This window comes from Rana temporaria, chromosome 4 (assembly GCF_905171775.1).
Source record: "Rana temporaria chromosome 4, aRanTem1.1, whole genome shotgun sequence".
Taxonomy (NCBI): domain Eukaryota; kingdom Metazoa; phylum Chordata; class Amphibia; order Anura; family Ranidae; genus Rana; species Rana temporaria.
This window is the reverse complement of record NC_053492.1, coordinates 193,486,333-193,510,711: the sequence shown is the minus strand read 5'-3', so window position 1 is coordinate 193,510,711 and position 24,379 is coordinate 193,486,333. Positions and strand designations below refer to the sequence as shown.

The following is a 24,379-nucleotide window of genomic DNA, read 5'->3' as shown; positions in this document are numbered from 1 at the left end:
TCAAATACTTATCAAATTTTCATAAATTTTGTAATGAAACTTGCTGTTTTGTTTTTTTTTGCCGAGGAAACTAGTCGTGTGTACATTTTTCGACGAGGAAACTGTCGAGGAACTCGACGAGCCAAAAAGAGAGCATGTTCTCTTTTTCCTTGACGGGAATGGAGAAAATTGGCACGTCGAGTTCCTCGACAGCCTAACAAGGAACTCGACGAGCAAAACGATGTGTTTCGCCCGTCGAGATCCTCGGTCGTGTGTACGAGGCCTCAGTGGAAAACTGCACTTCATCCACGGGACGCGTGGTCTGCAAGTAAATCTGCTAAGAGAGAAATATATGGGGATGTATGTGTGTGGGTAAAAGTGCTGAATGGGCGTTTCCTCCCCTACTTTCTTTCTTACTCTAAGGACTGAACACATGGACATACATGTAGATATTGGCTTAAGATACAATTATAGGTTATGCTTCAAAGGTGCCAAAACTTTATGGTTTTTAATACAATTTTTAACCAAGTATGTTTATACAAATAAAATACATGTTTTTTTAAATAAGTTGTATGAGTAAGGGCACTTTCACACTGGGGCATTGGAGGCATCGGTGGTAAAGCACCGCTATTTTTAGTGGTGCTTTACTGTAGTTTCAGCAGTGCTTTTTGGCCACTAGCGGGGCACTTTTAAATCCCGCTAGTGGCCGAAAAATGTTAAAAGTGTCCACAAACTGCTTTTTTTAACGTTCTGCAAGCTCACTGCTCCATTGTGAAAGCTTTCGAGCTTTACACTGGAATGGCAGGAGAGGCACTTTACAGGTGCTTTGCAGGTGCCATGCACCTGTAAATGCCTCAGTGTGAAAGTGGCCTTATGATTTTTAAGTAGCACCTGAAAATTCCTATGTGAATTTTATTTTCTATAGTATATACTCAGAAAAAGTGGAAAATGTTTCCACCTGGCAGCTGAATAGAGTGACCAGACTATGAAGAAAAGGTAGGGCTGCACAGCTTCCTATCCCGGGGCAGCCCCTCCTCTCTCCTGAAGCTGGCCACTGGGAGCCGATGACATGCCTGTCTCTGATTGCCCTGACAATAGAGAAGTATAAGCATCTTTCTTCTACAGCGTAGTTAGTATATATTTAACTAAGGGGGTGGGAGCTCTTTTAGGCTAAGTAAGTTCTAGCCCAGACCTCTGCTTTAAGTTCAGAGCAGTCCGGGCTCCCTCTGCCCCCTGGCCCAGACTACTGCCCTTTGAGGTAGGAGCGGCACTATTTATTTATCAACTATCAATTTTTAGCACCACTACACAGTGTAGCACAGCTAAAACCAGCAAAGCCAGTTTAGTCTAATGTGTTACAAGTTACAATCTGGTTGTACAGAAGTCGATCCACCAATCCCAAATAATCAGTGCCACTGGCTATACCCAGTGAGTGATCAATGAAGTCTCCCTGCCATCAGAACAGAATAGCACAGTGGAAGTGATTCTCAAATGCACCTCAAATGTGTAGCTGGCGAAATTTGTTTTATTCAACCCGCTGATTAAACAAAATAAAAACTGTTTAATGTGTGGCCAGCCTATATGTGGGACTATGGTGTAACAATGGTATATTGAGAAAAACTTAATCTAGGAGTGAAACAATGTTAACCCTCCGAGTTAAGTAGAGAGAATTCCAAGTGTGACCAGGTTAATCCTTGTAGGTAAGTGCATGCAATTGAACCTAGCCTGGGGTCACATTCTGCAAGGCCTTGTAAATCAGTTCAGCTTCTTGATTTCACTGTGTGCCCAATTGTTGCTATCAACTAAAGATAAAAAGTTGAGAGAGTGTGAGTTAAAGATTGCAGTGCCAAGTGAAGACATGAGAGGGCTGGTGGAGTTTAGGGCATTATATGCTCAAAATGCTATGGAATTCATTGTCGAGGCAGGCAGGAACAGACCTAGCCACCAGCTGAGAAGTGTGTGGGGCTAAAGTGTCAACTGGCTTCTGGCCTGAAGTGTGTTAACACCTGCATTTAACAGTGAATTAAAGTTCTACTTTAATGGCTTGCAGGCCATGTGGCCAGTCCCTAGGGGGTGAAAAATGTGAACCCCAACATACTGTATTTATTGGCGTATAACACTCACTTTTTTACCCTGAAAATAGAGGGTAAACTGTGCCTGTGTGTTATACGCAGGGGGCTGTGGAAAGTTTTTTTCCTGAAACTTCCCTTAAAGTTAGGTTGCGTGTTATATGCCGATAAATACAGTAATTTCTTCACATGGTTCCAATATAGGCACTTCCTGGATGCAAGACCTTCTTGTGGTGTTTCCCTAAACTTAACAACACGCAAGTTACCTGACTATTGTGCTTAGGGATACATCTGGTTATTGGTATTATAAAATATAATATAAACTCAAATCACATTTTGGCTGCAATGGCCTGAATTTACTACTTTCAGATATGTGCTGTATTGCCTGGTCATGATAGATTGTGTTTAAGATTACAGATATGAAAAATGTGCTTAAGTCATAAGCCAACATTAAAACATAGAAGAATTACATACTAGATCTTGCACATATAAACATTTACTCAACCTACTGAGACTATGGAAAAATATCTTGAAGCCAATTTGTGAGTTGGATAGAGTCCAGATTCCCCAACAATTCCATTTGCATTAGCATTAGCAGAGCAGCTTACAGAAACAACTCAGAAAAAAAATACTCAATGGCCATTAATTAAATATACATAAATGTAGCGGGTGATTGTTTTTGCATGAAGGTGCACTGTATAAATATTTCTCATCTTATGTATGTGATGTAACCAAACTATCATCAGCTTTAATGAGTTCTTGTTTTGTAGGACGCCTGCACGAAGTGAAATATGTACTGTAGGATGCCATTGCTGACCTCCTTGTGCGATTGCTGGTTGCCTTGTTCTCTCTGGCTTTAATAGTTTCTGAATCAGTGGTTCAGGAGAATCATGTAGCTGGTGATGTTAGAACTGTAGATTTGTATACCTAATTATGTTTAGAAGGTATTAAGGGCATTCTATGCACCATCGTCCAGTTGTCCAGCATTTTTTGAAAGGAGAGTATGGAAAAGGCAGTCAATATATTTTTTTAGGTAATGGTTTGCTTAAATTATTAGGCATGAAAGTAAAAAGAAAGCAGAACTGTGTGTTGGAAATATAGCCAAAATGGCAGCTCACATGGTATTTCTTCAATAGTAGAGTAAGGCATGCTACTATTGATATTTTGAATTGATTTCCATGGGCATTTAGTTGGTCTTTTGACACAGCCGCATGTTCACATGCACTATAAAGAAATTCTTGTGCATGAGGCCAGCCAGGACAAGATATTTACTATGCTCACATACTGTATAGCAGTAAAACTCATTTATAGCAAATCAAGCTGCATTGAAAAGATTATAATTAGAACCCAATTTTAAACAGGTGCTGGGAAACTTTTCCTTTTCAATGGACTATGCTTTGCTGTAATGGAGATGAAAATTTTATTACAGAGCTATATTTATTATTAACAACGATCTTGTGCTAGCTATATTCAAGTCCATATGGACTCCTAATTGTGCTTAAGAAATTGGGAAATACAAAGAATACTACTAAGAGGAGGTGTGGAGTTTCCCAGGATTTAAGGAATGAATCCCTCAACATGACCAGTAAAACCACTAACTTACAGCAGTCCAATGAGGTTCAAATACATCTTTGATAGTAGTAATCATAAATATTGTTTTTTTACCCCCACATACTATCTGACAGATCCTTATGGGCTGAGGTTGGCACTCTATATGCCTTGTACCGAAGCTGCCCCATGCAGCACTTGGTACTTAATGTGCGACCCCGCAGCTCTAGATGTTTGAAGTGGGAGTCATAGATTTGTAAAGCAGTAATAGCAGTGCTCTATATGCTGGCCTCATATAACATATCCCAGTTTCTCACCGTCTTCTGTAGCATATCAGTCTCCAACCACACATTTAGCATGTCCATCATCTCTGACCATCATTTCCTCCAGTAAGTCTGCAGTCTCTGACAATCATGTCTTGCTATAATTTACTAAACATTATTGTAGTAATTTTAAATGAATTTGCATAGCTATTCACACAGTGAAAGTGCATATACATTTGTTCTGTGTGAATGGGCTAACAAACAAATGTAAATATGGTATATTCTGTGCTGTTCAAATGTAATTCAGTGATTTTAAAAGAAAAATACTACTGTAGCGCCCCCTTACTTTTAGTATGGGCACTACGCTAAAGTTAGTGGGGAATGGGAGAGTTATTTTGCTCCCATTCACAATTTGCTAAATTGGGACTTCTGTCGTTCCAGAAAAATCCACTGGGTCAGTCTGTGCTCCAGGGATCCCTGGCCAGCAGTTGGCGCCAGAGGGGTATTGGCAGAGTAAGTTTTCCCCAGCAGCCAATTAGAGGAGTTTTTCCCTCGCGGGGCATGCTGGGGGAGGGTATATCTGTGACAGGTGTCATGTGCTAGGCAAGTTTTCGCGGGGTCCCGGTTCCAGGTGCGGCATCCACCTTCAGGGTGCGCGCATCCATGGACCCCGCCAGCGCGGCCCACCAGGCCAGAATTGCAGGCTACGCAAAACCTCATCCGGAGGTAAAAGGGGACTCCAGTGACTTACTGGGTCTCCATTCTATTGAAAGGATTCCAGGCTGGGTGCCGTTCGATTGGGGGGGTCGGCTTGAGGGGAACCCGGAGGCAGGTTGTCTAACAGGGCTTGAACGAACCAATCGGGGATCTGGTGACCAGAATGTTGACAGGTACGCTTTGCTGTCATCTGGTGACCTTTGCTAAAACCTACTGGGAGGATTCGCTCCATTCGTCCATTTAGCTCACCTAAAGTAATTGGCCTGTGGCAGAGGCCCTAGAGCCAGGTCTGTGAGAGAGATCTGTTCCTCCCAGCAAATTCAAAGTGACACCTCGGCTGCCAGGCTTGTGAGAGGGGTCTGTCCAGGGGCACTTCAGCCACTCAGAAAGAGTGGCGACGAATCACAATTTGATACTACTGAGAGCAGGACTGCTCGATTCATATCCAGGCCTGATATCGCAAGGTTCTCCCTTTTCTCCTCATGAACCTTTTCTTCCCATTTGAAGTTGATGTTGGCCGAGTTGGCCAGGAAATAAAGCATTGGAAAACCCTTTATTCACTGGCTGGACCTTCGCTCACCGCTTTGTTCTCCAACTACACCCATACACCACATTAAGGTAACTCAATATGCCGATCCCAATAACAAATTAGCGGCTCCTTCGGGGGTAGCGCTACACTACATTTGGCCACTAGATGGAAAAATCATAGAAAATGTCTTAGCTCCATTTAGTGGCCAATGTGGTATTTTCTGTTTTAATTCAATAGTTTACATTTGAGCCGTACAGGACATACCCACTTTGAATATTTTTTTCCCCCATTTGCACATAATAATGTACATGCACTTTTTGCTGGGCAAGTGGCTATGCAATTTTTTTATTTAAATCAATCCCAATGTGCGGTTATTTTGTGATGTCATGGGCTGCAGTGGAAAACCACTGCCGCCTATCTAGCCCCATTGATCATACTATCTGGCCATTGGTTAGGGCATATAATTGGCAATCCATTCTATATTTAGGCAATGGGGTTTATTTATTAAAGATGGAGATTGCAAAAATCAGGCTCACTTCTGCATAGAAACCAATCAGATTCCAGGTTTTATTGCCAAAGCTTAATTAAACAAGCTGAGGTTAGAAGCCGATTGGTTTCTATGCAGAAGCGAGCCTGATGTTTAACTCACCAGATTTAGCAAATAAACCCCAATGTGTGTAAAACCTTATTATAAAAGAACAAAACTGTTGCTGAAACTGATTAAAAAGTTTTAGATGGAATTTGGCTTAAAATTTAATGTATATAAATCTGCTAGTGCATCTAATGCCACGTACAAACGATCGGTTCATCCGATGAAAACGGACCAATGGATTTTTTCATCAGATATCCGATGAAGCTGACTTTCATCAGTCTTGCCTACGAGTGATACAGTCGACAGCTATGGCCGCCGACTGTATCATGGGACCGCCCCCGCATGCTAACCCCCTTGGGAGAGAGAGCTTCCCAGAGGGGGGGTTAGCTCTTGCGGGGACAAGACATCTGCCGAGGGACCACAGAAGACGAGGATCGGGGCCACTCTGTGCAAAACGAGCTGCACAGTGAAGGTAAGTATGACATATTTGTTATTTAAAAAAGAAATAAACCTTTACAACCCCTTTAAGGTAAAAGGCATTAGAACACTCTTCAGATTGTTATCACCATCTACGCCCCCTCCCCCCCCATATTGGAGAATTACTCTCTATTTGTCTTATTTAGGTTATCATTAAGGGAGAAAGTGAAAGAAAATCCGGAAATTTGGTTTGTCATCAGAACAGGTATAGATGTGAAAACTTCCAATGGGGACACTAGTTCCCGTGACTACCAGGGATTCCCTCACTTTTGAGGGATTTCCCCTCACTTCCTCTTTTGGTTATGGGTTGAGAAGTGAAGGGAAATCTCCCCAATGGAACAGAGAAAAAATTATTGACAGGGGTTATATCCATCCATTTCTCTATTCAAAATAATAAAATGATTTGCCTTTTGCTCTACATTAATATAAATTGTGATCCAAACTGAAGCAAAACGTGGTTTCATCTATAAACACTACATGAAGTCGTTTCCATGTTGGAACCATTTCCTTTGCCGATGCTGACCTCAGACAGGCTGCTTGGCTCCAACTTTTTAGCATTTTACATTACAAATTCACTTTATTACATTTCATGTACTTAGTGCTGGCACTTGTAATGCTATAAAACGCTTACCTGCCATGACTTCATACAACGTTGCTTTGTAGTCCACATATTCATATTCATCAAATTTCTGGGGCCCCCAGCACATAGCTCTGCATTCAAGGTCTGCTCGAAAATAGCCCTTCAAAGCATCCTCAAAGTGCTTGATAGCCTGTTCAAATTGTTCCTTATCATAGAGCGTCAAACCTGTATGATATTCTTCCTAACAGACAGAATTAGATACATTTAAGTCTTTGTTATACAATCAGTATGCAATGGCAGAACTGTATTACGTCTACATTTCTACGTATACAATATCCCTGCAGATCATTTATTTCTGTCTGGAGTAACAATTTCCCCCACGCATGTGACCTGATATGTGTGGTTGTTTTATTTTCCACTTTGGTGTCCAGAAATGATTTAAAAAGGAAATGTAATCTCCATCTGGTAAACCAGTCACAGAAAATGTGTTTTCAGGCAGTGAAGGGTATTTTATTGTCAGAGGTAGCAGAGTCAGCTAAAATCTCAAATGTCATTAGCTATTACTGCTGGCTCAGTCTGACACAATATTATGTATATGTGTAGGAGCTAATAAGTAATATACCCAGGGCTTTTTTTCAGGGGGAACTCAGTTCTCAGTTCCACCACCTTTGGCTCAGACCCTTTGGTGTCTGCTCACCACAATCACTTTTAAACACAGAAGTCCGGTTTCTGTGTTTACAAGTGACAGCTCTGCACTCTGTGTGTAACCCCCTGAACTCTGCACTCTGTATGTAATGCAATCCTTGTATTTAATTCCCCTTTAATACCCTTCTACTGTTTTTGAAATCTGAACAGGTCGTGGTTGAGTTCCTGCACCTATTTTCTGAGAAAAAAAGCTCTGAATATACCTTTAAACTCACTAATGCTGGATGAGCCATGCAGTGCTTTGCAGTTTAAATACTGATTGATACGGTCTAGAAGTTACATTCACATCAGGTATTCCAGCAAACCTCCCATGCACATTGACAGGATAGTAGTGTCATATATGGGCCGATTTACTAAAGGCTGCTGGGAATAAGAAACAAAAGAAAGGCTGCAGGCAGTTGCTGTGAATTAAAGAATTTTGTTAAAAAGTACCATAAGAAAGCCAGAAGCAAATATAGCATTGTGTTATTTTTCTGCATCCTTTACAAAATATGTAGTATATAATAAAAAAAAATAATGTATTATGTTTTCTATATAATGTTGTTCTAATTCCTTCTAGGTCTATGTGTTGATTTACTAAAGGCAAATAGACTGTGCACTTTGCAAAGTGCAGTTGTACGCTGCAAGTACAGTTGCTCTAGAGCTTAGTAAATGAGCAGAAGCTCTGCTGACTTCCATCGACCAATCATGTGCAAGCAAATATTCATTTTTTGTTTTTCCATGCATGTGATTGTATGTGGGTATTCTTTGCAAAGTGAAGCTTTACCTCATTTACTTAGCTCTGGAGCAAAGTGCGCTGTCTATTTGCCTTAAGTAATTTAATACCGTTGACTTGGAAAGAATTAGAATGACATTGTATAGAAAATGCCATTCATTATTTTCTTATTATTACAGTATATAAAATACACATTTTGTAAAGGATGCAGAAAAAGAACACAATGCTATGCTTGCCTTTGGCTTTATTATGGTACTTTTAACAACATGTTTTAATACACAGCAGGGCAACTGCCTTCATTTTTTATGTTGTTGCTTATCCCCAGAAGCCCTGCATTATTTGCCTGGGATGTGGATCAACATTTGTATTATATGACCATTGTGATTGGCTATCACAGTGGTCACATGGTCAGGAGCCCATACCACTGGCACTCAATTGAAATTCTTGAACAACAGCCTAGCCTTTAGTTACAACTGTCAGTGTATTGGGAGTGTCCAGTGAGATGGGGGGGGGGTTAACTTCCCTGGCGGTATGATTATTTCAGATTTTAGGTGCTGAAAGCGGTACCATTATTTTGCATGGAAATTTGGCGTTTTACATTGTAAGCCTGTAATTCTTAGGAATAACTCACTTAAATCTGTCCAAAAAAAAGTGTCTAGTAGACATCTCGGGTATGATAAAGTTTGAAAAACAAAATCATAAATTATAATATAATAAATAACTATAAATAATTATAACAAATAATAATGTAATTATAATAAAAATTATTCAATAATGTAATCAAAATCAAAAACACTGAAATTTGCTCAGTTGCAGAATTGTCGCCGTCATTACTTTCAGTGTTTGATGACGAATTTCCCCACAAATCGCTATCGCTCAATTCTGAAAGTGATTCTAATTTATTATCGTTGTTTTCTAGCTGGTCTAAAACAACTTTTTATGTAAAGGGACACTTTTTGGTTGCTATGGAAAATCTACAGTTTCCAGGCAGAAAGAACAGTTTTTATTATATAAAAGTACATGCAGAACACTGGGCAGACCACTAGGGACAAATGGGGTGTGTATTTATTTAATACAGTAATGTAATCTATAAGGTTACAGTATACTGTATGTATTGTGTGTATTTACTTTTTTGAATTTGACGACGATCTCCGCCCCCGTGCGTAACGTCGCAGGGAACGGAGCTCGGCGGCACACGGGCACTGTGAATCGAGCAAGGACACAGCTCGATCACACAGCGGGGAGGCATCGCTGGATCCAGGGACAAGGTAAGTAAACTCTGCCTGTGGACACTGCGAGGCGAACCCGAGTCTAGCTCGGGGTTACCGCTTTTGGTGCTGAAATTCCACCCCGTGCCAGACTCGGAAATACCGATGAGGGGGTTAAAGTATATCTAAAGTTTATTTTATTTTATTTTTTTTGTTTTGATGACAATGGTTCCCAAGACAAATGGAAAGGGTGAATGTCTGCAGCAGGTCAAAGAGTAATTAAAACCCTTTCCAACTATTAAAAAAAAAAAAAATAGCTTGAGATAAACTTTATTGTTTTGAAGGACACCCCAGGAAGCACTGAAGGGTAGCTTACTCCACGCTTTACACTTCATGCCCACAGGTACAATCATCAATTCCCACTTTCAACCCCACCACTATAGACAAGGTTGCTAAACTACTTGCTAACATCCAACTAACTACCTTCTGGATCCTGTTCCCTCACAAATGCCAAGTTCATCCTCTGGCTCTATTCTACACTCTCTAAACCACGTCTTCAGTCTCTCCCTCTCCTCTGGCATCTTCCCCAACTCTCTAAAATATGCACTTTTCAAGCACATAATTAAAAAGCCCTCATTGGACCCAACCAATCTTAACAAACTACGCCCCATCCCCTTGCTCCCCTTTTTGTCCAAACTCCATGAATGTCTGGTCTACAACTGACTCTTGATCCCCTTCAGTCTGGATTTCATCCTCAACACTCCACAGAAACTGCTCTCCTAAAAATAACAAACGATCTACTAACGGCCAAAACCAATGGACACTTATGTCCTACTCCTGGACCTTTCTGATGCCTTTGATATGGTTGAACCCCCCAAAAAACTCCATGCCTTTGGTCACCGTGACTCTACTCTTCACTGGTTTTCTTCCTACTTATCCAATCGCACATTTAGCGTTTCTTACAACTCTACTTCCTACTCTCTTCTTCCTTTCTCTGTTGAGGTTCCCCATGGTTCTGTTCTTGGACCTCTTCTATTTTCAATCTACACCTCCACCCTGGGTCAGCTGATGGCCTCCCATGGCTTCCAATACCATTTCTACACTGACAACACCAAATCTATTTCTCTACCCCTCAGCTCACTCCCTCCAACTTCTCACCTATCACTAATTTACTAACAGATATATCAGTCTGGATGTCACAACACTTCCTCAAAGTCAATCTATCCAAAACAGAATTTTTTTCTCCCCCATGTGCCCCTTCCCCTGATCTCTGTTAAAATTGATGGCACAACTATAAGCCCATCCCCGAATGCCAAGGTCATAGTCCTGGACTCTGAACTCTCCTTTAAAGGGTAACTTCACTTTCATGGGGGGGAAAAACAGCAACTAAAAGAAAAAATAATATAACGCATATAATTGCAACACAAATCATATTGTAATTGAATGTTATTAAAAATGACCTTTCCTTTTCAATCTGCAGCAGCTGTAATTTTCTGAGAATGCATTGCAATATGGCTACCTGGAGTTGTTCTGTACACAGAAACATAATTTCCTGCTTGTGTGATTGGCTCACCAATTTTCCCAGAAGTCTGCCTAAGATACTAGTCAGATTTCAGACACCCCTGGCAACAAAAATTTCATTTTTGGAGAGATACTTTCAATAGGAACATGTCTAAAGGGATACAGGCCCAGCAGATTTCCTCATTAGTGCTCTGCAGCTACACAGCTGACAGTTAACTATAAAACCACTCCCATTAGACCCACTCAGAACAGAGAGACACAGAGGGATTTCTTCAGAATAACAAAAAGGTAGAAATCTGCAACAAAGATTAGTATAATCCTTGCAATGTACATAGATCACCCAGAGGGGAATGTTTTTTTCTCAACAAAAGTGAAATTAAGTTTTAAACCCCACATTCAATCACTGTTCGAAACTTGCCACCTCCGCAACATCTCCAAAATATACCCCTTTCTAACCAATGACACAACAAAGCTCTTAAGTCACTGGTCATCTCTCGCCTCGACTACTGAAACTCGACTACCTCTACATAGTCTATCCCCCCTTCAATCAATCATGATGACTGCTGCAAGACTTATGCACCTTACCAAATCGCTATGTGTCTGCTACTCCTCTCTTTCAATCCCTCCATTGGCTTCTGCTCACCAAACAAGTTAAATTCAGAATACTAACAACTACTTACAAAGCCATCCACAACTACATCACTAGTCTACTCTCAAAATACCAACCTAATCTCTTTGCTCCTCCCAAGACCTCCTGCCTCTCGCTCCCTTGTCAAACCCTCCCATTCTCACCTCCAGGACTTTTCCAGAGCCTCCAATCCTATGAAACTCCTTACCCCAATTTGTCTGATTATCTTCTACTCTTCTACCCACACCTAACAACTGTATTTTTATTTTCTCTATCAGCTCATCCCCCACAGTTATTACCTTTTGTTTCACTTGACCCTCCCTTCTAGATTGTAAGCTCTAACGAGCAGGGCCCTCTGATCCCTCCTGTATTGATTTGTTTTGCAACTGTACTGTTTTGTCCCCAAGTTGTAAAGTGCTGCGTGAACTGTTGCTGCTATATAAATCCTGTATAATAATAATAAATAATAATACTTCATTTCAGAGCCTTCTCAAATATGAAACAAACCAGTAGTAGAAATGTTTGATATCCCTTTAATCATATGGTTCCTAACTAGCAGAAAAACAGTGACATTTTTGATATCCCTTTAATCATGTGGTTCCTAAATTTCTTCAAGGTGGGATAGTTATTGTGCTAAAACACACAAACACAAACCACATTTTAAAAAAGCACAGTAACTGAGGAAATGGTTCAATTTAATCACAGATGCTAAAATAAAAAAGGCATGACAAATACGGTCGCTTGAATTGAAACTGAATGACCAGTGGGAAAAACCTTATAATTAGAAGCATATGTGCTGCAGTTTCTGTTCAATTACGTCAACCTACTTGGATCCCAGCACACTAAAGATTGGATAATGTAAGAGAAAAATGCTACAAATTATGTAATGGACTACCTGGACTAGCAAATTCAAAGATTTATATATCGGACTTACCATATAAGCATGACTCTCCCTGTCAACCAGTGGGCTATCTGACTTGGTTTGATACGTTTTTAAATTCTGTTGCACTTCCATATGCTCGGGATTGGCCATAAAGAAGGTATGAGCAGCTTGAGTGGCTTCATCCAGCCGATTCAACTAGAAAATAGAAAAATACATCCAATCAGTTTGACTAGTCCATAGATTTTATTAATTCATAGCATATAAAGCAAAACATTAATACTGCTCACTCAATGAAGAAGACATGAGTTTATCCTCCAAGACCAAGTAAAGCTAACACCAAAAACTAAGCTTTTGGAACATTTATAGTGTTTATGACGCTCGATATAGAAGATCTTTGTGTGCTCCAATGCCATTTATTACAAAGTCCTACACAGCATAACATTGGTGTCATATGAATTAATATTGCAGCACATGCCAAAATGTTCATACATGAACCTGGATATATTGTTACAGGGCCGGTAAAATGTTAGATTTTTTTTTTATCTTGGGTAGACATTTATTTGTGTATAAATTCATCTTCTTACTGTCATCTTTTCAGATTACCAGGTAAATGATAACAAAAATGTAGGAACCCCTAGAAAAACAATTCATATTTGATCTTCGTGTCTGTTAGCTCAGACTACAGTAAACTGAAATCTGGGTTAAATTCATTACGAATGCTTATTGTGAGGCCTTGATTGGGAGGACATATTTAAATATACAGTATTTAGAAGGTTGAATCCAAGCACAAATTCAAGGTCATGAAAACTGGGTGCAGGACCATGCCTGAAGATCAGGTCATGGACCAGTGCATAGAGTCAAGGCTGTGCATGCATCAGGCATATTAAAGTGGATGTAAACCCCTTTCATGAATTTTGAGCTGGGCACATATATCTGCAGTGTTTTCTTATCTCTCTTAAAAGCACCAGGTCCTGTACCTTTCGCCTGCTCTGTTATTTTATCAGCATGATAACTTCTGACACGTTCTCTGACACAAGCGATAAAACTAGCCTGAAATTTGTGTCGGGGTGGGTGCTATACATAGATTAGCAGAAAGCTGGTTTATTCACAGGACAGCTCTGAAAGTATCTGCCTATCTGGAGGGGGGTTGTGTGCCTTTCTTCCAATCAGCTGTCTCACATTGTATTCCAATACTACACTGTTACTGCTGAATAAGGAAGTGAAAATTCGAACACAACGTGCACTTTCTAAACAGTATATAAAGCCAAAGATACACATGTAAAACTTATGTAATAGGATTTGTTTCATCCATGTGTATCATCTGAGGATGATCACTTCACTGGGTGTATGTTAGGGTTTACATCCACTTTAACTAATGCGTGTACACATGAATGTTTAGCACCGGCCTCTGGCACCCAGAGCCAGCCGTGGTCTGTCCTTTAGTGGTGCCCGAGCGCCGCCCCCTCTCTCCAGGCCACCCCCTAAATGCAATGGATAGATTCATGCATAGCATCCTCCTCTTTCTCCTCTTCTTCCTGTGTGTTTGGCGGGCCCGCAGGAATGCTATCTGGATAAAGGAGACCTTGATAGGAAAGCAAGTCCTCCGCTTCCTCCCGCTGTTCTGCCTCAAGTGCCCTGTCCATGATTCCACTAAGCGTGTGCTGCAGCAGGAAGACCAGGGAGGGACAGTGTCACTGATGCATGCATAGTCGCAGCTCACCATCCTTGTGGCCTCCTCAAATGGTGACAGGACAGTGCATGCATTCTTGATCAGTAGCCACTGGTGTGACAAAAAGAAGCCAAGCTCCCCTGACCCTGTCCTGGTGTCATACTCGCACAGGTACTCATAAATGGCCCTCTGCTGTGTGTGCAGCCACTGCAGCATAGCCAACGTTGAATTCCACCTGGTGGGCATGTCACAAATGAGGCAATTGGTGTGCAGATTGCATTCCCTTTGAATGTCAGCCAGCTGAGAACTGGCATTGTATGACCGGCGGAAATGACCACAGACTTTTCTGGCCTCATGAGATTTTGTAAGCCTGGGTACCTGATCAAGAAACGTTGCACCACCAAATGCAGGACGTGTGCCAAACATGGAACATGGGTCAAGTGTCCCTGTCGGAGGGCGGAGAGAAGGCTGGTGCCATTGTTGGATACAACCATTCCTGGCTGAAGCTGGTATGATGTCAACAGCCTCTGAGCCTGCCCCTGCAGAGCTGACAGAATCTCTGCCCCAGTGTGGCTCCTGTCCCCTAAGCAGACAGACTCATGCACTGCATGACATCTTTTTGCCTGACTGCTTGCATAGCCCCTTGAGCGTTTAGGGAGGACAATTCTGCAGAAGAGGCCATAGAGGAAAAAGAAGAGGAGGGAGGGGAGCATACATATGTTGTGGCAGAATCACCACTAGCTTTTTGGAGGCATGGTGGCAGAACAAGCACCAACACTGGACCCTGTCCTGCATTCTACCCAGCTGCCAGCAGAGTTACCCAGTGCGCCGTGAAGGAAAGGCCAAACAAGGCCAAAACATTGCCTTCCACATGGCAGTAAGGAGCTGGAATGGCCTTTTGGAAACGGACACTGTGGAACAGCACATTCCACAAATTCACGAAAGGGGGCTGAGTCTACCAGATGAAAAGGCAGCAGTTGCAGTGCAAGCAATGTGGCCAAGCTAGCATTTAGATGGTAAGCATGTGGATGCCTGGGACCAAATTTCTATTTACAGTTCAACATCTGGGGTATGAAATTTGCCTGCTGAAATCAACTGGTGGTGTACTGAAAGCAGATTGGCTGCAAGTACTTGAGACACCTATTGCTATACCTCTAGGGTTTGAGATCCTAGATGAGAAGTAAAGGAGAAGTCTGCCTTTTTCTATGATGTGGGTCTTTCGGGTGCTGCTGCCAATAGACTGCATGGCCGGTCGTCATATGTCTGGTCAAGCATGTGGTGTCCAAGCGGCTGCTGTTCTGGCCACACTTGATCCGCTTCAGACATAGGTTGCAAACATCAACCGTGCAATCTGCTGCACACGTGTCGAAAAAGGCCCACACCAAGGAACTTTAAAAAGTCAGTGGGGAGTCAGTAGCGCCCTACACCTGCGGAGCTCTGCGGTGTGATGCAATAGGGTGGCCGCCCTTAAGCTGCATCATGGAGGACATCCTGCCTCGTTAGAATTGTGCCTCCTCCTCCTCCTCACTTTCTACCTCTCTTCTCTCAGGCACCCAAGTACGGTCAGTGACTTCATGATCCCCTCCCTCCTCATCACTGGCGCAAACTTGCCAGTATGCTGCAGCTCGGGGAACATTACTGACGGTTTCTTGTCCTTCTGTGTTGGAAGGAAAACTACTATGAGTCTGGATGACAGAGGATGAGGAGGAGGAGGAGGAGGAGGAGGAGGAGAGCTTTGTTATCCACTCCACCAACTTCTTCTGCATGCTGTGGCTCAATAACACGGCCAGCAGCAAAAAAAAAAGGACAAGCTTCTTTTCACAGTACACTACACTGTATTATATACTGTATACACCGCCTGCACTGTATTATATACTGTGTACACCGGTCGAAGTGTATTAGGAACTTTACACCACCGAATACACTGTATATATAGGCTACACTGACTGCAGAGTGTATATATATATATATATATATATATATATATATATACACACACACACACATACATACATAGTCTGAAATGTATTGTATAATGTGCACCACCGAATGAACTGTATATATACGCTACACTGAATGCACTATATATATATATATATATATATATATATATATATATATATATATATATATAAATACACCGCCTGAAGTGTATTACACACACACTAGACTGACTATATATATATATATATATATATATATATATATATATATATATATATATATATATATATATATATATATATATATATATATATATATATATATATATCAAATACACTGCAACTAACCTGCTTGCCTAATCTAGCTCAATCTATCTCCGTCCACAGTCACAGACACTGTACACGGCTGCTATGTAAGCAGCCTTATATAGTGTGGGGCATACACTCTTATGAGTATGTCATCTACAAGTGGTTGTGCTACTATGTACTTTACTGTATACAGTACTTTATCTTTATTTAAAACTTTTTTCTATGTATTATTTGTGTGAAATGTGTTATAAACCTATTACAGTAATTTATTGGGCAGATTGTGTTGGTTGGGTACTTTATTAGACTTGCAAACAAATTGGACTTATGAACGTGCTCTCAGAACTGAACTATATCATATGTAGGGGGCTTACTGTACACCCTGGCTGTTTTGATATTTCTGATGTTCATTTGAAATTGACCACTGCCTGGCTTCTGATTTGGTATCGCTATACCCAGTTGCTGCTGACTCTGGCTCATGTTGACTATGGCTTTGTTTTCAACACCTACGGGTTCATGTGCTCCACCTGTGTGCCGGTATTCTGCACAAGCTCCAGTATGAGCATTCAGAGCATCCCAGCAGCATCCAGGTTGTCATCTGGACAAACCACGGTGTCGGGACCTACCGCAGGCACCCGAGCCTGCTACACCATGTCACCAACTCCAGGGGGCATTGGACAGGAAATGTAATAGAAGTCCTCTTATCGGCTCTACTTCAACCAGGTACATGACATTCCCTCTGTAGAATTCATTACATTTAGTGGCACTGGGTGTAGAGATCATTTACTGGTGTATGCAAATACTTTTTTGCATATAAATGTACAGCTGTAAAAGCAATCACGGCTAAAGAAACAATAGTCATGATATAAATACAGCAAACATTACTGAGACCTAGGATTTCCATTGAAAAACTGGAAATCCAGACATAAAAAAATGGAGGCAAATTCATGGTCCATACAGACAAATCCTGCCAGTAATTACAACTCTCACAGGTGGGCAGCAGCCAAAATGCTTTGAATGGTCAGCAAATCAATCATTTTCTGCTTATTAAATATGCCCTGTTTCGGGTCAAGTTTCAGCTTTCTAAAAATCGAGCCCACATTCCTAAATCATTTGTTGCTTTTGAATAGTAAAATGTATACTTAAAACACATCTGCAAACTGCATTATTTAGATAAAGATTTTCCACTTGAGGTCAATAATCAATTACAGAAAAATAAAATGATGATAGTTTAGCCAAGTATTCAAGAAGGTAAAAAAAGCACATGGGATAAGGTAATAGATTATACGCTATGCCAAGTTGGACAACTTTTAATCAGTGTTCAACAAGCTCTTCTGTGCTTTGTTCCCAAGAGACTTTAGGTCTAAGGATGGAAGTTTTTTTTCCAGGACTTTAGAAGTTGAAATGCTAGATTTGTTTGGAGAGTTTCAGGCTTCCTGGAGTGACATCATGACCACACAATGATTTTCCTGTTCGGAGTGACGTCGCTGACTGAGAGCAGGCTTTCCCCTTGAGCTCTGCATTCCAAAGCAGTGAGCTCTGTTGTATTACACTTCGCTTCACTCTGAATGTGGCCATTAGATCTGATTTTCAAACATTCTAAAAGGATCCCTTCGGGGCTTTACAATCTTCATACCTTCACAGAAAGACGTCCTTCACTAACGCAATGCCAAAAACATTACTGCATTCTTTATTGTAGAGATTTTGCAGATCACCTGTGTTTAATCTGGAAAATTTGTTCCAAGTAGTGAAATGATAAAATGGTCTTGTTGGAATAGCTATAACTTTTGACATAATAACAATAACAAAACTAGCTGGTTTCCTTGCTGTGCCCAGACATAAGTAAGATGTTGAGGCTTGTTTGTTATTTAAATGCTCTCAGCCTCCAAGCAACGGCATCTGACTTACGTTACAGCACACCTGTGTATATCAGACATCATAAATCTAGGTGTTTGGACATTACTCATAATTTTACCACCACAGATACCATTGCTAGAGGCCATTTGCTACATCAGTGTAAAGATCGCATCATGGAAACTTTGTTATATGATGGACTGACATTTCACAGGTACGGCTGATGTTCTTGCCAGACATAGATTACCTGGGATGCACTGCAGAAGATGCACAATACATTCCAGGAATCTGACATTTGTAACATATATGCCTCATATGGCTGTGTTGAGATCTGTGTGGGTGCAGGAATATGTGCAAATCAAACACGCTCCTACATGCATCTGTACACAAAATGTGGGGCTTTAATGGAAACGTGAAGGGGTGCCATTAATTCTTAATTATTTAGATAAAGATTTTCCACTTGAGGTCAATAATCAATTGCAGAAAAATAAAATTATGATAGTTTAGCCAAGTATTCAGTAAGGTAAAAAAGCACATGGAATAACGTAATAGATTATTCTTAATGGCACCACCACACACTCAAAAAATACGGTGTAGTTTGCCACACGCGGAAACGCATGGTGCAAAAGCATTTTAAAAAAAAAGTTTGTACTAGCAGCCCAAAACAGGATCACACAAGCTATGATTCGTGCCAAAATACAATCTGTATTGTTTTATAGGATCCCTAAATATTTGGAGCCTTTGAGTTGAACACAATTTACACTCCAACTTTGACAATTTACTTTTACTTCCATAGATGTTCCCATGTACAAGCGCGGAGCAATGTCCACAACATCCCCTAGATGACCCAGTTCTCCCCAGGGGATAGTTACCTCCTCCCCTATTATTTCTTCTACCCTTCCACAATTCACCACCTATATTCCTCTCTGTACTTAACACTCTCTCGCATGTCTCTTTCTTCTTGATTTTCATGGTTTATTGTGACCTTAACATATTTCATATCCAATCATTCCCCAGGTCCCCATCTACCATACAACACAGGTCCACCCTGATACTTATGCCACGTACACACGATAATTTTTCAGCTTGTAAAAAACAACGTTTTTAAAAATGTCATTTAAAACGACCGTGTGTGGGTTTCAGGGCATTTTTCGGGTTGTAAAAAATGATCGTGTGTGGGCTTTAACGACGTGAAAAACCAGCGCATGCTCAGAAGCAAGTTATGAGACAGGAGCGTTCTGGTAAAACTATTGTTCGTAATGGAGTAAGCACATTCATCACGCTGTAACAGACAGAAAATCGCGAATCGTCTTTTACAAACACGAAATCAGCAAAAGCAGCCCCAAGGGTGGCGTCATCCGCATGGAACTTCCCCTTTATAGTGCCGTTGTACATGACCAAGCTTTGCTAGAGCATTTTTTTTCACTATCGTGTGTAGGCAACGTCGTTTTAATGATGAAGTTGAAAAAAAATGCGTTTTTTCTAGAGGCTGAAAAACGTTGTTTTTTACAACCCGAAAAATGATCGTGTGTACGCGGCAGAGTTGGAGGCAACTAAAATATATCTTCTTCAACCTTACTCCCAGGTCTACACATATAAGGCCTCGTACACACGACCGAGTAACTCGTCGGGCGAGACACATCGTTTTCCTCGACGAGTACCTTGTTAGGCTTGTCGAGGAACTCGACAAGCTTGCTTTGCGTACACACTGTCAAGACAAAATCTCCTTGTTCTCAAACGCGGTGACGTACAACACATACAACGGCAGGGGCAGTTTGATTCCACTGGCACAACCCTTGGGGCTGCTTTTGCTAATCTCATGTTACTGCGTGTTAATTAAAAGTTTGGCAAGAGACGATTTGCACTTTTCAGTCTGTTACAGCGTGAAAAATGTGTTATCTCCATTACAAATGCTACTTTTACTCCCGTCTCATAATTTATTCTGAGCATGCAAGGGTTTCTTAGCATACACATGCTTGAGTTTCTTGTCGAAAACCAGCCCGACGAGGAACACGACGAGGAAATTGAGACTCCCGTCGAGGAAGAAGAGAACTTGCTCTCTTTTTTTCTCATCGAGTTCCTCGACAGTTTCCTCGATGAAAAACGTACACACGACCGTCTTTCTCGGCAAAAAAGCTCTGCCACCAAGTTTCTTGATGGATTTTGTCGAGTTTCTCGGTCGTGTGTACGAGGCTTTACTGTTTGAACTTGTTATGTTTTTCAGTACAACCTGGAACCACTCCATGGTTTGGGTGTCATTTGCCTAACAAACCTTGACCATGTTATTCTAAAGCAATCACACAAAATTGTTTTAATTTTAATTTCAAAGAAAGATGACATGTTCATTGTACTTTGTTTATTTCCTCTTCAATAAAATATTTGAACAAGAAAAAAAAAAGGTTCAGGAATTTTTACCCTGCAGGAAGCGCAGGTAGAGCTGCCCACTCAAATGAATGAGCTGCTGTGCCCATGCAAACACGTCACGCAGAGCCACTTAGGTATTAGAACGAGTCCCTGCTCGCTCGGTTCCACTCTCCCAACACGCCTCTGCTGCTATTGGATCAGATTGCAGATCGCAACATCTGATAGTTTGGTCGTCCGATGCTCCGGGATTCAAACTATAGTGCTGTGCTGTTCAAATCCAATTGTTATAGCTCAGAACAAACACCAGACAGGCTGTATGTAAGTTCAAACAGGAATCTCTTTTATTGGATGCACACATCACACTTTTATACATAGCAGTTTGAACACCCCGCCCAAACAACCACTTTCCTATTGGTCATTTGTAATATACACTCTTGTCTTCACTTAGGTCCTCTTGGCCATGCAAATGAGGACTTGATACAGGGTCACCAGGGATTGGTCCGATAGTTTCAATAGGAGGGCTGATGTGTAATGACACAGAGAAGCCCCAGGAGATAATTAAAAGTACATAAACAAACGGTCAAATACAGAACAATTCCTTCCTTCCAGACCACGGAGCCATCTGGAGGGGGTTAGCGTTAAGACAGGGCGGAGGACCCACCACTAATAGAATCAAGGAGAATTACTTCAGAATTCCAAGGATCATGACAGGTGTAAACCTAGCTTGAGTTTTCATGCACACATGGCGTTTATCCTCAGTGCATGAGGCTCCGGCATTTAAGTAAGAGTGGGAAGTACAGGCGCACTGCTGGCATCCTGTACAACTATACGAGAGGTTGACAACTAGTATTTTATATTATATTATATATACTATTTTAATATTATATTCAATTTCTTTTATTTTATATAACCTATTAGTACTGAAATAAGGCATTAGTAGTGAAGAACATATTTTCTGTCCTAGGGTGACAACACTGTTCCACCATATATACAGCGAGTGTTGTCACCATAAGACAGGAAGTGTGTTACTGGCAGGATCACCAGGTAAAAAAATGTAGTAATGCTAATGTGTTTAGATATTCTGTATAGGTGTTCACAGGTATGACAGTCCACTCATTTCTTAGCTTACATTTAACTTGGTGCTCTATGCTGTGCAGTGTGGAATATCAGATTCCTGCCTTCTTGAGCTCAGAAATGCTGTGTAAAATTTAAGCTTTAACATACTGTTTATTTAAGATGTACATTTGTCTGTTTGCCTGGGGCTCCAAGGTGAGCAAGAAGCACACTTTAATTATAACAATGTAGCGTTCATAATGAGTTAAAATTAACTATGTTTAAGCATTTAACACCCTTTCATTTTATTATTTATGATGAACTTAAAGGGGTTGTAAAGGTAAAAAAAAAAAATTCCCTAAATAGCTTCCTTTTCCTTAGTGCAGTCCTCCTTCACTTACCTCATCCTTCGATTTTGCTTTTAAATGTCCTTATTTCATCTGAGAAATCCTCACTTCCTGCTCTTCTGTCTGTAACTCCACACAGTAATGCAAGGCTTTCTCCCTGGTGTGGAGTGTCGTGCTCGCCCCCTCCCTTGGACTGCAGGACTGTTATGCAAAGGATTTTTGCCATTTATTTACGCATCACCGATATTTTAACCACCTCAATACTGGGCACTTTCACCCCCTTCCTGCCCAAGCCATTTTTCAGCTTTCAGAGCTGTCACATTTTGAATGACAAATGCGTGATCATGCAACACTGTACCCAAATGAAATTTATAATTTTTTCCCCACAAATAGAGCTTTCTTTTGGTGGTATTTGAGCACCTCTGCGTTTTTTTTTTTTTGCGCTATAAACAAAAGAATATCGACAATAAAAAAAAAAAAGCAATATTTTTTACTTTTTGCTATAATAAATATCCCAAAATATATAAAAAAACTATTTTTTTCCTCAATTTAGGCCGATGCGTATTCTTCTACATATTTTTGTTTAAAAAAAAAAAAAATCGCAATAAGCCTATATTGATTGGTTTGCACAAAAGTTATAGCGGCTACAAAATAGGGGAAAGATTTATAGCATTTTTTTTTACTAGTAATGGTGGCGATCAGTGATTTTTATCGTGACTGCGATATTGTGGCAGACACATCGGACACATTTGACACCATTCACATTTATACAGCGAACAGTGCTATAAATATGCACCCATTACTGTGTAAATGTGACTGGCAGGGAAGGGTTTAACAGTAGGGGGCGATCAAGGGGTTAAATGTGTACCCTAGTGAGTGATTCTAACTGTAGGGGGAGGGGACTGACTGGGGGAGGTGACCGTTCGGTGTCCCTATGTACAAGGGGCACACCATTGGTATCCTCTCCCTAAAAGGATGTGGATCTCTGTGTCTACACACAGAGATCCACGGTCCTGCTCAGTTATTGGGCAATCGCGGCCGCCAGGCACACATATCGGGTTCCCAGTGACGCGGCGGGTGCACACGCATGCCCCCTAGTGGCTCGGGAAGGCGAGGACATACTGGCGTCCTCACAGAACGAGAGGCTTATTGCCCAGCCGTCATTTGACGGCGGGCAGTAGTCTAGCAGTTAAACAATGGTCTCTCATTAAAAATATCCCTTAATATCATTTGTTGGGGTTGATTTACTAAAGGCAAAAAGACTGCTCACTTTGCAAGTGAAGTTGTAATTTGCATTGTAATTTTTCCCAGAGCTCAGTGAATGAAGGAAAGCTCTTCCATCATCCAATTATGGACAAGCAAAAATGCTGGTTTTTGTCTGTTTATTTGTTTGCATGAAATTGGCTAATATTTGCAAAGTGAAATTTCATCACATTCACTAAGCTCAGAGGAAAATTCCCATGAAAGGTGTAACTTTCCTTGTAAAGTGAACAGCCTATATGCCTTTAGCAAATTAACCCCTTCAATTCAATAGCAGTTTCTAAAATTAAAGGTCCATATCTAATCATATTTCAGGCAACAGAACAACTAAAAACTGACATCTCCACATGGATATGAACTGAACATATACACAACACCCGGAACCTTGAGCTAAATGTACCCGAAGCTCTCTACACACAACTGTACACTTTGTGCTAGTTTATGTTTACGGAATTAGGATGCTAAACTGGGTTGCTGTTGCCAGGAATGTCTACATGCCCTACATGTAATGTGTTCTCATGTCATTTAAAGAATTTCCATTTGCCTCAACGGTCTGTGCATTCTTGTAGTGATTACTGGAAGTCGCCATGACATTTCTTTATGACTTGTGTATTGCATTTTCTGGACAATATATGTAGTGTGAAAAGACTATTCCCTTTTATTAGAAACATGCTTGCTTTTTGACCATATTTGTGAAGTCTGTAGCCAATTCTAAGCATTAGTAATATCCTATACTGTCTGATAATTGTTGGTAAAATGTGTGGAATTTCTATTGGAAAAGTAGGAATGTATGGTTTATATGGGAGCCTCTCAGTAGCGAAGATAAATAAAGAGTTATAGTACCATCATCCTAAACATAATTTTTAATAGAGATAGGGTTTGTTGGGACCCCAGAGGCCCAAAAAAGCCAAGGAGGTAGATAGGGGCAAGGGGACTATAGAGCTACTAGGTAAGGAAGTTAGGAGGAGAATTGTGATAGAGGTAAAAAATAAATCAATTTATTGAAAATAACATCAAAAACAGGAAATACACAATGTTGTAAAAATACATCAGCAGCAATATAAAATAAACGTATTATACAACCAGCCAACTCATCACCGAGATGGTAAAGGACCCTGATCAGAGGTTGGCGGTGGAGCGAAGGGGGTCATATAAGTCAGGAACTCATC

At 40.9% G+C, this 24,379-nt stretch overlaps 1 protein-coding gene across 2 annotated transcripts in view; it reads right to left on the bottom strand.

Annotated features, from left to right (window-relative positions):
• The window catches only part of P3H2 (prolyl 3-hydroxylase 2), a 214,452-nt gene that overhangs the window by 53,074 nt on the left and 136,999 nt on the right, over positions 1–24,379 (bottom strand). For both annotated transcript variants that reach the window (XM_040349575.1, XM_040349574.1), the window contains exons 2-3: positions 12,466–12,609; positions 6,806–6,995 (exon numbers count right to left, since the gene is read on the bottom strand). In XM_040349575.1, the coding sequence (XP_040205509.1) occupies positions 6,806–6,995; positions 12,466–12,609 (334 nt within the window). The remainder of the gene's footprint in view (positions 1–6,805; positions 6,996–12,465; positions 12,610–24,379) is intronic.